This window comes from Peromyscus maniculatus, chromosome 19, assembly GCF_049852395.1.
Source record: "Peromyscus maniculatus bairdii isolate BWxNUB_F1_BW_parent chromosome 19, HU_Pman_BW_mat_3.1, whole genome shotgun sequence".
NCBI classification, from domain to species: Eukaryota; Metazoa; Chordata; class Mammalia; order Rodentia; family Cricetidae; genus Peromyscus; species Peromyscus maniculatus.
Window position 1 is genome coordinate 74528365 of NC_134870.1, and position 15682 is coordinate 74544046.

Consider the following 15682-nt stretch of genomic DNA (forward strand, 5'->3'; position numbering starts at 1 on the left):
ACCGCATAGAATCATGTCTGCAAACAGGCCTGGCCTGTTATGGGTGGCAGAGGCCCAGTAGCTCCACCTCCAGGCCCCACCTTGCCAGATGCAGGATGAATACATTTATTAGTCTCTGCCTGTCTCCTAGCAGCACCTTGCACATCTGCTCACAACATTTGCATTGGATAAATTAGAGAAGAGAAATCCAGGGCTGTGTGTGCTCCTGTGCGCAGGGGTGGAGGCTGAGGGGCAGGCAGGGGAAGGAAAAGTGGTGTCAGTAGATGTGTGCGCCGTTAAATGACATGTACGTACCACAGTCCTGACCTTATGGCCAAGGGACTGTCCTTACACAGTCACACCGTTCGCAACATGGTCTTGGGCTTTTGGAAAATGTTCGCAAGCAACCGGCGTGATTGACGTGAGCCAGTGTTAATACTAAGACACGAGACCTAACCTTCCTTCCGTGTGTCAGGTCCTGCTGTGAGTCTAAAGAAAGCACTTCTCTGTAGGGCAGTGGTTCTCAACCTTCCTAAGGCTGCACCCCCTTAATACAGGATGTTGTGGTGACCCCAGCCATAAAATTACTTTCACCGTTACTTCATAAACTATTGTTTTTACTGTTAGGAATTGGAATGTAAGTATCCGTGGTTTCCCGTGGTCTTAGGTGATCCCGTGAAAGGGTTGTTTGACTCCCCAAAGGGTTTGTGACCCACAGGTTGAGAACCACTGCTCCAGGGGCTCAGGGTGGATCTCAGCACCTGGAAACTAAAGAAAAAAATTCTTTATTTTACATTCATTTTCACTAAGAAGCTGAAGCGTCCTAAAGCATGGTCTTATTTTTGCAAGATCAGTCACAACCATTCTGTGTGGAACCTTGCAATACTTTTTGGGACTGGACAACACAACAAAGCCTCCCAGAGAGTTAGGATGGCATTCGGCTTGCTGAGCTTTGTGCTTCCTAGCAAGGGAAGTCTATCTAGGTGGTCTTTGGTCCTCAAGGCTACAGCTTGCTGCAGCGTGCCAGTAAACGTGTCTGAAGGTATATTTTTAGACAGGGAAAGCAGGGTAAATCCCATGAACTGTGACATCACGCTCTCCTCGGGAGTCAGTCTTTGTAAACATTCTCTGATGGATCACCCTCCTGTAGGGCTCTGGTTGCTTTGCAGAAGGACCGTGAACATTAGTGATAAACTGGGTCCTGTTGCCGCTGCTCTCGGCAGCCATCAATCTGAAAGGCTCAGATGGGTGTAGTATTAGTACTGTATGTGTAGTTAAGCATGTTGGGAGGACAGTCCTTTTGTGAGTTCAGGGTATGTTGATTGGTGTTTGCATAATGGCAAACAAAATCTTAAGGCCTACCGAGATGTGCTTTTCCGCTGCTTTACCAAAATGCACTTAATTCAGAGCATGGCCTGCATCAGATGTGTAAGATGTGGAGTTCAGTAAAACTCATTACCAGAGTGTTTGCTTCTCCCGTGAGCTGGGGAGGAAGGGACATAGGCAATGGGTGGCGGGAAGCTCAGCTTGCTCCGGGATGTTGCCTGCCTTGTGCTCCAGCCTGGTGGTGACTCGGAGGCTGTTCCACACACAAAAAGGCAGAGGCATGAGCTAAGTCAGCCCTGTCGTATCAGCCACAGCTGGGTGGTGGCTAGGTGAGAGGCTGCAGCTAGGGTGGTGTCTGGAGTTGGGCAAGCGTCTGTTGCTTGGGGTACGTGACGTAGTCCACTGTAGAAACAGATTGTAGCCAAAGTGTATTTTGCTCTCAACTGATAGGAAATGTGTATTTCTGTGAGGTTGTTTGTTTTCACTGCTGATAATTTCTAAAAGAATCTGAAAAAAAAATGTTTTTGTGAGACACCAGGGTGGGAAGGTTCTCTGATAAGTCAGGCCCTTTGAGAAATCTCTCAGTCGCTTTTAGACTGGACCATTCCTGAAGTTCTGTGAAGGCTTCCTGATTTTTGACATTGGTTTTGAAAATAGAAGTTTATGAATTTTCTTTTTTTTTTTTTCTGGCGTTACACGCCCTCCCCACCGCTCCAATGTTCAGCTTTCCTGAGTTATTTGCAGCCTGGGTCTTGATGGTGCTGAGGGAGGGATGCAAAGCCTGGAATCCTGGCTGGTGTCACAGTAGCCAGGAGCCCAGCTGTCTTAGGGGCACCGTGGAAAGGTCCTTGCAGCAGCAGACTCTCCACCCAGGCTGTCCAGAGAGGGGTCGTGCCGTTCTCAGAGCCTGGAAGTGGGGCGCTTCGTGGAAACTTCTAGAAGATCGTGCTGCTGGGGAGCTGCTGTGCCGCCAGACCCCGGCGCTGCTCCGAGTGGCCTGGGAGAGGACGGACACCTATGTACTTATCTGGAGAGCCTCACAGAGCAGCCTGGCGCCTGCTGCCCCGGCCCTTGTTAGCTTTGTGATGTTTACTTTCCTAGTGACAAGTCACTGATACGAGACTCAGAAAGTAGCAAATAGTGAACAGCAAGTCACAGGAATGTGTTCATTGCGGAGCAGGACAGATAGGTAGGTATACCCACTGGATGATCCTCCACTTTGATCCCAAACTCCAACCCTGTATTCTATTAAACCTCCTCTCACCGTCACAGTGGTAGGTGGGGAAGAGACTGTCCGTCCTCATTCATTCTGGAGATTCTCTGGGTGTGACCCTTGGTTCCTCAGCCGTGACTACCCATCTTCATATTAAGGGAAAGAACACAGAGGTTTCTTGCCCCCCTCCTATTTTTAAGACTTTATTTATTTGTGTGTGTGTGTCCTCAGAGGCCAGAGGAGGGCATTGGATCTCCTGGAGCTACAGACAGTTTGGAGCCGCAGTGTGGGTGCTAGAACCGGAACCCCGGGTCCTCTGTCAGGGCAGCACGTGCTCACACTTGCTGAGATGTCTCTCCATCCTCCATGCTCTGTATTGAGAAGTAGACTGCGGTTACCTTTGTTCTGAGCAAAGGCTTTCTCCTCAGACTGGTGTCTGGAAGATGGAGTGTCTCTTTTGTTTGTTGGCGTTTTGTTTGTTAAAAGGTAACTTACATGCAGAGGAACCCCATTTAGACCACATTGTGTTTTTGCTGTGATTGCACATGGGGTCCACTACCCTGGTCTGAGGTGCAGAACTTGCTAGAAAGACCACGGATTCACAGAAAGTCGTGCGGATGCTTCTCTGTATCTGGCCTGATGGTACTTGCTTTAATTTATTTGGGGTTTGCTAAAATTCAAAGGAAGGTCTTGTTTAAGACAACCGCATCCTGTTGTCTTCGTTCCCTCCACACCCCCCCCCCCCCTTTCAGCTGAAGCAAAGCCGAAGCACACTTGGGAAATGAGTGTTTTTAACAGAAACACCCAGGCTTCTTGTTCTCCGATGCCCCTCAGCAGGGCGCTGTTGCTCTCTCTGCAGTTGGCTGTGGGTCTGTGTCCTCGTCCTGAGTGGAGGAGGTGGGAGGGGGGGGGCTGCGTTCAGGTCTTCCTATTAGAGTGGGAAGGGAAAGGACTCCTGTTCATAATGGATTCTTGACGGTCTGAGGACACGGAAGCCCTGTAGACCCTGCCCTGTGGCCTGTACGCTCTGGAGCAGTGAATACATCCCTTCATGGACCTCTGAGGGTCCCTGGTCTGGGGACACTGAACCACAATTGTTAATCCTGTGCAGAATGGTTTGTGAGGAGAGGGACTCTTCATTGTTGTTGGGGAATTTCCCCCATTCGTTCAGATAATACGTGTTTTGTCTACAGAAGTCAGATAAGCTTGCCCAAGATGTTAATAATGTATTTTAATTCATGGCTCATAATTCTGCAGTGTGACTTGCGAGGCCTTTTCATTGTCTCCAGGAGAACAAACTCACAGTGTCCTGCCGCACAGAGCAGCAGCAGCTCCCACATGCTGTGTGGGGTGTGCTGGGCCCTGCACCCACCCCAGCTCCCGAGTTCCTGGAACTGCCCAGAGGCACGCCATGCTCAGCTCCCCCCATTTCTGACTTGTCTCCGGGGCCTCTGAGACAAGCTTGCTGCTCTGTAGCCTTCTCTCTGGGTTAAGCTGTGTTACAGACGGATAGGTTTGTGGGGGCATCCATTGCCCTGCTCCTCTGACCCCCTGTAGCTCACGTTCCTGATCCTTTCCCTCTGTTCACAGAGGCGGGGGCACACGGTCATGTCCCCACAGCAGGCTTCTAGCTCCGGCAGACACCAGGTCCCCTTACAAACCCAGTTTCTCTCTGGAAGAGGCTTCAAAAGGACACAGACAGACAAGTCACCTGGCCTTGGGGAGGCCAGAGCGATGTAGAGACGAATAGAGTTAATGAGCGAATCAGAACTGAGCAAGTCTTAGGCTACACAGAGCTTTGAAGGTAGCAGACTCTGCTTTACCTCCAAGCCAGTAGATTTAACAGAGTTCCAGTCTCACTTCATAGTGAGCAAGTCAGATGGAGTGCTAGTTTCCCCCTCCCCCAGCAGGTCAGATGGAGTCCTACCCCCCCCCCCACAGCAGGTCAGATGGAGTCCTTACCCCCAACCTCCACCCCCCAGCAGGTCAAATGGAGTCCTACCCCCCCCCCAGCAGGTCAAATGGAGTCCTACCCTCCACCCCTACCCCCACCCCCCAGCAGGTCAGATGGAGTCCTAGTCTCCCCCCACCAACAGATCTGATGGCGTTCCTTGGCTTTTGGTTACTCCCCTCCAGGCCTTTGTTCCTCCTCCTACTTTGGGAACAGGGTTGCTTTGGAAATAAGTGGATATCAGAACATATTTGAAAATTGGCTTTCTCATTCCTTTCTCAGGGTGACATTCTGATAACCAGTGTCAGTTTTGCTGGTTTTAGGGAGAACAGGGAAACGATGCTGCCTTTGTTCTATATTGGTTCCATTCATAGCCAGAGAGCTGAGGTGGACTGTCTGTTACGAACTTTTTGTAAAAATGTGTGTACAAATCCTGGCACGGCTGTATTCAGCTAGTCAGAAAAGCATCGTTCAAGATGTCAGAGGAGAACCTCAGGGCTGTCCTGGGTGGACCCTGCTTCCTTCTGCCTGCCGATTGGCTCTTACTCATTCTGTGTGGGGAGGGCTTTGTGGCTGGGGGTGGAGGAGGGAGTCTTCATAGGTCTTGAAGCATCTCCCCCCCCCCCCCAAAAAAAAACCAGAGAGACCACTGTTCATTTGAACAGACCCTAATTATTGAGAAGTTCTTCAAATTGTAGTTAGGGAAAGGTAATTTCCCAAACTAGATTCTTGAGCACCTGGCTTCTTTGAGCTTGTGTGGAGGGGGATGATGGCGGGTAAGGTGAGGTGGAGGAGGGCCCAGGATAGGGGTGGGAGTGAGGAAGGTTCCAGAGTGTTTCCACTTTTCCTTTGTGCTTCTTCCTGGAGCGGTATTGGAGGCTTGCATATGTCTCTGTGGGTGAATTCCAGTTCCACGCACGCAGGACTCACAGGCACTCACCTCCTACTAGACCCAGTGTCCCGAGCATCCGGGTAAATTTGTAGAGCACCTTGAGATCATCCGTCATACGATTGACCCGGAAGCGTGAATGATAGCACCAGTGCTCAGGCGCCGCTCGGTATGGACTCCACACCAAACCTGGGTTTACAAAGTGACCTGGTTGCGTGTGCTGGCTGTGAGTTGTGGGTGCCCCAGGCCCCGGTGAGGACTCTTTAACTGTGCCGAGTAACCTGGTGTAGGGTAAGTTCGAAGGGCCTGTAAGAGCACCAGTCATCAGATGCATCGCAAGACTGTCCTTCTTGTTTGGGTCTGCCCTTGCAGAGCCCGCCACCCAGCTCCCGAATAAATCACTCATGGAGGCTTATTCTTAATTATGAATGCCTGGCCTCAGCTTGGCTTGTGTCTTGCCAGCTTTTCTTAAATTATCCCGTCTGCTTTTTGTCTCTGAGTTTTTCCTGTTCTCTTACTTCTGTAAATCTTACTTTTACTCTGTGGCTGGCTGTGTGGCTGTGTGGCTGTGTGGCTGGGTGACTGCGTTGCTGGGTGTCTGGGTATCTGGGTGACTGGATGGCTGTGTGGCTGTGTGGCTGTGTGGCTGGGTGGCTGTGTGGCTGGGTGGCTGGGTGTTTGGGTGTCTGGGTGGCTGTGTGGCTGTGTGGCTGGGTGTCTGGGTGACTGCGTGGCTGGGTGTCTGGGTGTCTGGGTGACTGGATGGCTGTGTGGCTGTGTGGCTGTGTGGCTATGTGGCTGGGTGTTTGGGTGGCTGGGTGGCTGTGTGGCTGTGTGGCTCGGTGTCTGGGTGACTGCGTGGCTGGGTGTCTGGGTGTCTGGGTGACTGGATGGCTGTGTGGCTGTGTGGCTGTGTGGCTGTGTGGCTGGGTGTCTGGGTGTCTGTGTGGCTGTGTGTCTGGGTGTCTGGGTGTCTGTGTGGCTGTGTGGCTGGGTGTCTGGGTGTTTGGGTGGCTGGGTGGCTGCGTGGCTGGGTGGCTGTGTAGCTGGGTGGCTGGGTGGCTGTGTGGCTGGGTGACTGGGTGGCTGCGTGGCTGGGTGGCTGTGTGGCTGGGTGGCTGGGTGGCTGGGTGGCTGGGTGGCTGGGTGACTGGGTGGCTGGCCCCTGGTGTCCTCTCCCTGTTCTCTTGCTCCTCCTTCTTCCCTCCCAGAATTCTCCTTCTATCTCTCCTCTTTGCCTGCCAGCCCTGCCTATCCTTTCTCCTGCCTCGCTATTGGCTGTTCAGTTCTTTATTAGACCATCAGGTGTTGTAGACAGGCACAGTAACCCAGCTTCCCAGAGGTAAACAAATGCAACACACACAGAAGTGACAGACCTTTAAAGTAACCCTCTACAACAGCCCTAAGCTGCTGTTTGGTCCCTTTGACTGTATTGAGCCAGTGACCGGGGAGGTGTCTAGGGCTACTTCATTGGCATTTTGTCCACTGATTTGGAAGTCACTCACTGAAAGTCTCTGAGATGCTGTGCTGAGCACCTGTACTGAGTGCTGGGTGTTGCAGCTCACGTGCATTTAAACTTAACCCAGCGAAGCATGTACAGGATCCACAGCATTTCTGTCACTGCGTTTGGAAGATGGAGCAATGACTGAGAGGGGCAGAGGTACTTGTTTGGGGTCACACAGTGATCTGAGTGAATGGCGGGACCAGGTGTTGATCTCGGTGGTCTGATGGGCAGAGGTACTTGTTTGGGGTCACACAGTGATCTGAGTGAACGGCGGGACCGGCTGTTGATCTCGGTGGTCTGATGGGCAGAGGTACTTGTTTGGGGTCCTACAGTGATCTGAGTGAACGGTGGGACCGGGTGTTGATCTCGGTGGTCTGATGTTCTATCACATCCTGTTGTCGAGCATTGCTGCTCATTTGCATGTCAGTGGCTGAGGTGGGTAGGATAGTTTCAGTACTGGGAGCTTGAGTCCCGGAGGTATTCAGTGCTAGGTGCAGGGTGCCAGGGCATGGGGGTGGGGGAGCACAGGGTGCAGGGCACGGCAGGGATCAGACTGTTCCTTGCAGACCAGGCTAAGGTGTTCTGGGCTCATGGTAAGGGCTGGAGAGGCCTAGGAAGGCTGGGAGTCTCCGTGAGGTTGGCGGCACTGTACCTGGGGTGGTGCTGGAGGATGGGGTGACTGAGTACTGTACTCTGGGACAGTGCTTTGCCTGGGGAGTGGTTCATAGTTAGCTGTGCACTGTACTCTGGGACAGTGTTTTGGTTGGTGGTGGGGTTCAGAGCTACCTGGGGAGATGCATACTTGTCATGTAGGCGGCTCCGGGAAGGCCCATGCATGTGATCGGTAAAGGGGCCATGGAACTGTCCTGATGCTTAGTGTCCATCCACACTGTTTGGAATCCCAGATGCAGTTCCTTCACAGGAGCTTGTCAGTTCTCACAAGTGGAGCATCACCCCATCTGGGCCTTCTGGAAACGTCTCTCGGTCCTGCCAGCCATGGCCAGCATGCTCTTTGTAAGGGGTTTGTGGCTTGCTGCTCCTTCTGACCTGGGAGCGCGCTCTGTCACCTTCCCTTGCTCAGTTCCTGTCTGCCCCAGCCTGCTCAGCCCGCCTAGGACCCGAGCACTGTGAGGCAGCCTCTTCTCATGTTTGCCCTAGATGGGTGCTTGGCAGTGGGGAGCACGTGATCAGTCTTGGGGGGCTGGGAGTGACTCCGTTTCTCCCATATTCTGTAACTCGCCTGTAGCTCAGCTGCATCACATTTCCTATCCCATAGGCATCTAGGGTTTTACTTTGGGGTCCACTGGTGGCTGATGAGGGGGGAGTGACCCGTCTGTGCCGTGGGGTCGGAGGGCGCCTCATCGGAAGGCTCCGTGGTTGGCGTGGGGCCGGAAGTTAACTCCGGCATTCTCTGGAGTGTGAGACCCAGGCACTCACTTCATCTGACCAAACCTGGGTGACATGGGGAGCTGGAAAGCTGGGGTGGTGCAGCCTGATGGTCTCAGATCCGGGGGGCCACTCCACCTGCCCGTGTCATTTGGGTGATCAAGGGTCAGAAGAAGCTGTTCGGGGTGTGGCAGCTTTGTGCTGTCAGGCCTGGGCTGTGCTGTTCACGTCAGTTTTTTCCAAAGTTCAGTCATACATTCCCTTTCTCTTGATCTCTGCCATATATTTTTATCTAAGACACATTAATATTTTACTTTCCCCATTAAAAAATAAATGATTATCCAAATTTATAAAATGAAACACAGTATTTAGAAATTAGACAAAGCACTTTTTTTTTGTTTGTTTGTTTTGGTTTTTCAAGAGAGGGTTTCTCCGTGTAGTCCTGGCTGTCCTGGATCTCGCTCTGTAGACCAGGCTGGCCTCGAACTCTCAGATCCACCTGCCTCTGCCTCCCGAGGGCTGGGATTAAAGGCGTGCACCTCCAACACCTGACTACAAAACACTTGCTAAAAAGCAGCTTTGTCCTAACCCATTCTGCGCCCACACCTTGGAGAAACTTGTACACGGAGCAGAAGCCCATTGGAAATCTATTTTAAAATGCTAATCAGTCAAAACAATTTGTTGAAACCTTGCTTGTCTAATTCTGAATTTCAGCAATGGGAAAAAAATTGGTATTTGCTACACAAAACCCACAAAGTGTTTCATGTGAGCTCTGGTGTCCTCACAGTCGCAGAACGCACCTCTCTTGTGCCCCCTCCTCAGGCTTGTGTGGCTCTGGACACCTCTGACATCCTCACTGAGGTAGCAGGCCAGCCTGTATTGGCTGGTTACTTGCATGTGTGTGAGCCAGTGCCTGTCAGGTTAGACTGTGGTAGGTAAGTCACTGGAGACTGTCTTAGCCGCTGAGACCTTGGGCTTTAAGGACAGTAGGTCGGTATGGGGGGTCGGACAGCCCTGCGATTGCCATCAGAGTTCTGCGATCAGTATCTATGGTCAGTTTTGCAAGTGGCACCCTTGATTAATAGCAGTTTGTACTTGTAGCCAAAGGAACGAGTACATGGATCTGTTGGCTTGGCCCCTGAGTGACCCTCTGAGGATCTATGGTGGAATTAGTTTTGGAAAAGGCCTTGGTCCCCAGCCTGTATCAGGAGGAACAGTGGCCCAGCCTCTGGTCAGAGTGGCAAGGTCCCCATGTGGCGTTCCTTAGATAACGGTGTCTGGGCTTGATGGTGGGCACTGTGCGCTCCTCACGTCTACATGCCTGTTAGTTTCTCTTCGGTGCCAACAGTGCTCAGAAGTTCAGCCTGGGTGATTCTCCTGGGCTTTATTCAGGGCTGCTTATGGAGGACCTGGTGGGCAGTGGGAGGAAGGCTGTACTGCCCGGGGCCCTGAGGCCCTGCCCAGAATGTGAGCCTTCCTGTCCATTACAGGACTTGATGGTCCTGGGGAGAGCTGTGAGCTAGTTCTGGGGATGGCTAGGTGGAAAATGGAAGCCCCCTACCTTCCTACCCCAGTCTCTGGGTAGTGAGGGCAGGGGTCCAGCTGTGACTGGGGTTGGGGTGGTTGGACTCAGACCAAGCATTGAGGTGATAGGGAGGAGGGGGATGGGCATGCGTCATGGGTGAGCAGAGCCGCACAGAGCTCTTTTTGAAGGTCCTCTGGGCACACATGGCTCTGTCCCGTCCTGTCCTTACATTTCCAGCAGGTAGATGCACCAAGGGTGTGACGTACGGGGGAAGGCGAGGGGCGGGGGACGAGGCTGGCTGTGCAGTGCTGTCCTCGAGGTGGGGTCACACCACACGTCTGCGGCTGAGTGGACAGGTGTCCAGAGGGCGTGTTGGCTGTGACACCTGCAGGCCTCTGTGCTGCAGGTGTTCCCTGGAGCCCCGGGCACCCGTGGGCTGCCTCAGCGGGCCCTGCTTGTCTCCTGGCTGTTTTTCTGCGTCTTTTCTAAGGCTCTGCCATGTGACTGTTTAATTCTCTTGGGTAGCCGAGTGGCATTGGGCACCCTTGATGGACATGTGTTAGTATACTGGAGTCTGAAATACCTTCAGGTCCATTCGCAGCCGAGATTTTGCTTTCTTTCCCATCATTTATTACTATATATAAGTCTTTAAATGTACATGACTTTTATACCCTCTTGGGTCCTTAAGTTACACATAAATAGTTTTTCATTCATATTTTTATATGTTTCTCCTTCAGCATTTTCAGGGCTACTAAAGTAATGTTTGGGAAAAGGTGGCACTTCCTAGGTATTATTTGCCTTTTATATTAAGTCATTGTAAATAAGTACACAGCTGTATAAAGCTCCTTGGTAAAATTACTTAAATTGGCTTGTCACTGAGATGTGGTCAAGATCACCTTCTTCGACCATTATGAGAAGTTTGTGTTTTAGCTTTACTTTTGGAGCCAGTGAGCTGTTTGGCTCTGCTAGGGGGCCTGTGGAGGAGCCAGGAAGGCACACCTTGCAGGAGGCTGCCCAGCTTGGCCTCTGTATGTTCATTTAGTTGTCCTAGACACCTGTAGGGGGCGCTGCCCAGCTTGGCCTCTGTATGTTCATTTAGTTGTCCTAGACACCTGTAGGGGGCGCTGCCCAGCTTGGCCTCTGTATGTTCATTTAGTTGTCCTAGACACCTGTAGGGGGCGCTGCCCAGCTTGGCCTCTGTATGTTCATTTAGTTGTCCTAGACACCTGTAGGGGGCGCTGCCCAGCTTGGCCTCTGTATGTTCATTTAGTTGTCCTAGACACCTGTAGGGGGCGCTGCCCGGCCTGGCCTGCCTGTGTTCATTTAGTTGTCCTAGACACCTGTAGGGGGCGCTGCCCGGCCTGGCCGGCCTGTGCTCATTTGAGTTCCTTCAAGATCTGCAGGGGGCTTCTCCCCTGCGTGTGTGAGCATGTGCTGTGACAGCAGGCTCTGGAGGGGAAGGCCCTTCCAACAGGCTCAGCAGCTGTTCTGGGGCAGGCAGCCGTGTCCCCGTCCATCTCATGGTTCCTGCCAGCCCTGGGTGGTCCGCGTTCTCTCCTCAGCTGCGTCTGCGTTTTAAGGTCACTCTCAGATTTCTGCCTTGTGGAGTGTTTGTGGTCAGGCTGCACTCGGAATCCTCAGTCCCCGGGAGCACGCCCGGATGATGCTTGCTGCATCCAGTGGTTCGCAGCACGTGCTCCCTCTGTTGGTTGGTAGTTTCCTCCTGGGCGTCTCTCCGCAAATAGGTTCAGGGGATGCCCAGAGCAAGCAGGGAACTGGTACCCAAGGCTCTTTGGGGAGAGACCCTTGTGCGCCCAAGACAGGTGTGAGCGCGCTGCTAGACCAAAACAGAAGACAGGCCTGTGGCTGCTCTGTGTTTCTGTGAAATTCTGCAAGTGTGTGTGTGTGTGTGTGTGTGTGTGTGTGTGTGTGTGTGTGTGTGTGTGTGTATAAGAGATGGGGGGTGTCTCAGCACCATACCCCTAATCTGCACTGGGCACTGGTTGCCATTGGGTGGCTGTCATGTAGGGGGTCGGACCCAGGGAGGAACCTGCCTCTCCTTCTCTGGTGGGATAGACGTGGAATTGGAGTGAGCACACCATGTGATGATGTGTGGACTTACGAGGGTTGGGCACCACCTTTGGGTCATTGTTAGGGCCTAGGGTTTGAATCTGACCCGTGAGGACACAGTGAGGCAGGAGGATTGAAGGGGTCCTTCCAGGAGTTAGGACGCAGGGCTGCAGCTTGGGGTTTCGTGGAATACGTGGGAGCCAGGAGTCCAGGTGGGAAGGGAAGTGTGGTAGCGTGGTCTGTGGCTGTCCTCGTAGCCAGCACTTTGCACAGAGCCCGGACAGGGAGCTGCCGCAGCAGGTCTGGTCGCTGTGGCCTCGGGAGCCTGGGGGTTCCTGTGTTGTCACTGTGTGTCCTAGTGGAGGGCTTGCCTCCCCTGGGTAGGCTTTCTAGCCTCTTTCTGTCAGTTGTTAACCCCTGAGGCTCAGGGACCGTCGGCTCTGGATTCAGCCAGTCCGTGCCGCCCATCCTCTTTTAGTCTAATTCTCTGTCCTTCCTGCCTATATCCTCTCCTGCAGCAGCCTGCGTGCTCCTGTAGACACTGTCCCATAGGTGTTCTTAAAGATTCACTCTTTTGGTGGGGTGTGGTCATTACTTACTTTAGCATGAACTATTAACTTTAGTTACAGGGCTCATGGCTCTGTATTCACCTGTTTGCAGTTCCATGAGCGTCCTCTCCCTTCCGATCGGATTGGTTGGTCTTCATGGTGGAGTGTGGAGAACTGAGCACAGGCAGTACTGTGCCCTCAGTACTGTGCACTGATGACATGGGATGCTCTATTTACAGGGTTTCTGTCTCTGTTGCAGGTGCTTGCTGCCGTCTCTTCCATCCCAGAATATGCACCTACTCATCACAAATACCTCTCTCCCCTCTGGGCAGCAGGAGCCCCTCTGAAAATGGAGAGATAAGACACACCCTCCGGCCCTCGAGACACAAGGCTGTGCTGTGACCTCCCCCCCCCCCCCATCGCCCTCATGGATCGCAGCAGAGAGGCTGAGATGGAGCTGAGGCGAGCGCCCAGCCCACCCAGGGCTGGCAGGAGCCACGAGGTGGAAGGGGACAAGGCCGCGTGCCACAGCTGCTGCATCTGTGGCAAGAGCTTCCCGTTCCAGAGCTCCCTGTCCCAGCACATGCGGAAGCACACGGGCGAGAAGCCCTACAAGTGTCCCTACTGTGACCACAGGGCTTCCCAGAAGGGCAACCTCAAGATCCACATCCGCAGCCACCGCACGGGGACTCTGATCCAGGGGCACGAGCCCGAGGCAGGCGAGCCTCAGCTAGGTGAGATGCGTGTCTCCGAGGGCCTGGATGGGTGTGCCAGCCCTACCAAGAGCACCTCCGCCTGCAACCGCATGCTGAACGGGGCCGTGCCGATGGACAACAGCAAGATCCTGCTCAGGAGCAGCCGCAAGGAGGCGGAGGGGGCGGCCGGTGCCCAGGACGACGCCGAGGCCGTGGTGCAGTGTTCCTTCTGTAAGAGCCGGTTCGAACGCAAGAAGGACCTGGAGCTGCATGTGCACCAGGCCCACAAGCCATTCAAGTGCAGGCTGTGCAGCTACGTCACCTTGCGGGAAGAGTCTCTGCTGAGCCACATCGAGAGGGACCACATCACCGCACAGGTGCCCAACGGCAGCGAGGCCTGTGTGGAGAACGGCAAACCCGAGCTGAGCCCCGGGGAGTTTCCGTGCGAGGTGTGCGGCCAGGCCTTCAGCCAGACCTGGTTCCTGAAGGCCCACATGAAGAAGCATCGGGGCTCCTTTGACCATGGCTGCCACATCTGTGGCCGGAGATTCAAGGAGCCTTGGTTCCTCAAGAACCACATGAAGGCCCACGGACCCAAGGCCGGAAACAAGAACAGGCCCAAGAGTGAGCTGGACCCCATCGCCACCATCAACAATGTGGTGCAGGAGGAGGTCATCGTCGCTGGCCTGTCCCTCTACGAGGTCTGCACAAAGTGCGGGAACCTGTTTACAAACCTGGACAGCTTGAACGCCCATAACGCCATACACCGCAAGGTTGAAGCCAGCCGGACACGAGCCCCGGCTGAGGAGGGGGGCACCGAGGGCCCCCTGGACACCAAGCATTTCTTCTTACAGTGCCTGAACCTGACACCATACGTGGCTGGTGATGTGTCCCCCAGTGGGCAGGCTGGACGGCGGGTGGCCGAGTTGGACCCCGTCAACAGCTATCAGGCCTGGCAGCTGGCCACCAGGGGCAAGGTGGCCGAGCCGGCCGAGTACCTCAAGTACGGGACCTGGGATGAAGCGCTGGCAGGGGATGTGGCCTTCGACAAGGACAAGCGCGAGTACATACTGGTGAGCCAGGAGAAGCGCAAGCGTGAACAGGATGCCCCTTCTACCCAGGGCCCCCCCAGGAAGAGGGCCAGTGTACCTGGGGACCCCATGCTTCCTGGCCACCTTGACCCCCGGCCAGCCTCACGCCCCAGCCGCAGGGCCACGGCCACGGCTGGCCAGGGCAAGTCCTCCGAGTGCTTCGAGTGCGGCAAGATCTTCCGCACCTACCACCAGATGGTGCTCCATTCCCGCGTGCACCGCCGTGCCCGCCGCGACAGGGATCCCGAAGGAGGAGACAGAGCAGTGCGTGCCCGCTGCGGCTCCCTCAGCGAGGGTGACTCCGCTTCCCAGCCAAGCAGCCCCGGCTCGGCCTGTGCCATCGCTGACTCCCCAGGCTCTGGCCTGGCCGAAGAGGTGGTGGACGACAGTGGAGAGGAGGCTGTGCCTGAACCCGCGCCAGGTGAGCCGGTGTCCCTGAGTGGGTCAGATTCAAGTAGCTCATGTGACCTTTCACTCAGCTGGCCTTGTGTCTGGGTGGTCTTGCTGGAGGGACTTGCATCCTCAGGTGTGCCTGTGTTTGGATGACCTTGTACCCTGTTTCTGGTCTGGCCCGGAGTCCTGTATCCAGGTGGCCATGCATCCGGGCATCCTGCACTTAGTGGGTCCTGGAGTTCACACGGGTGTAACTGATGCTGTCAGTTCCCCGTCTCTCCTGCTGCCGATCACCTACAAATGCTGCAACCTGAACACGTTTGTTTCTCGAGTCTGTGGTCTCTTCTGGGTGTCTGGAATCTAAGGAGTGAGTCCTAGACTCGTCTGACATGGCTTTCTCTTCTCCACTTCCGGCAGAACAGAGTTCTCATAGTATGTCACAAGCATACGTGCTTGTGCATGCTCCATGCACACAGAGAAAGACAATATATATAAACACCCAAAAATACATAGACTTGTTCACGTACAAACAGGCACACATGCATATACGAAACACGCACATACACCTGCATGTGTGTGTCCATCACACACATACACAACACACATATTCATGGAAACATGCTGTAGGTAGTGGGGCCCCCCCATATTTGAGTGTGGCACTGTTTGAAAAGGATTAGAAGGAGTGGCTTATTGGAGTGGGTGTGGCCGTGTTGTAGGAATTGTGTCGCAGGTAGGGGGTGGGCTCTGAGGTTTCTGAAGCTCATGCCAGGCCCTGGCTCGCTCTCCTGCCTGTGGGTCAGGATGTAAAGCTCTCGGCTCCATGCTGTGTCTGCCTGGATGTCACCATGCTCCCCGTTACCATGATAAAGGATGAAGCCTTTGAGCTGTAAGAAAGTCTCAGTCAAATGTTTTCTAAGCGTTGCTGTGGTCATGGTGTCTCTTCACACAATAGAACAGTGACTGTGACAGACAGGCATTGCAAACACATACACAGGCACACGCGTGTATGCATAAGCATGGATACATGCACACACTGTACATCTACAAATACTTATTCTGCACAAACAAGCATATATGAATATACTCAAGCACGAACATGCATATATCATATA

General features: G+C 53.8%; 1 protein-coding gene across 16 annotated transcripts in view; it reads left to right on the top strand.

Moving 5' to 3' along the window:
• Znf516 (zinc finger protein 516) overlaps positions 1 to 15682 on the top strand; it is a 97329-nt gene that overhangs the window by 37389 nt on the left and 44258 nt on the right. For all 16 annotated transcript variants that reach the window (XM_076555645.1, XM_015992708.3, XM_015992711.3 and 13 more), the window contains one exon: positions 12651 to 14598. In XM_076555645.1, coding sequence (XP_076411760.1) covers positions 12819 to 14598 — 1780 coding nt within the window. In that variant the 5' untranslated portion in view covers positions 12651 to 12818. The remainder of the gene's footprint in view (positions 1 to 12650; positions 14599 to 15682) is intronic.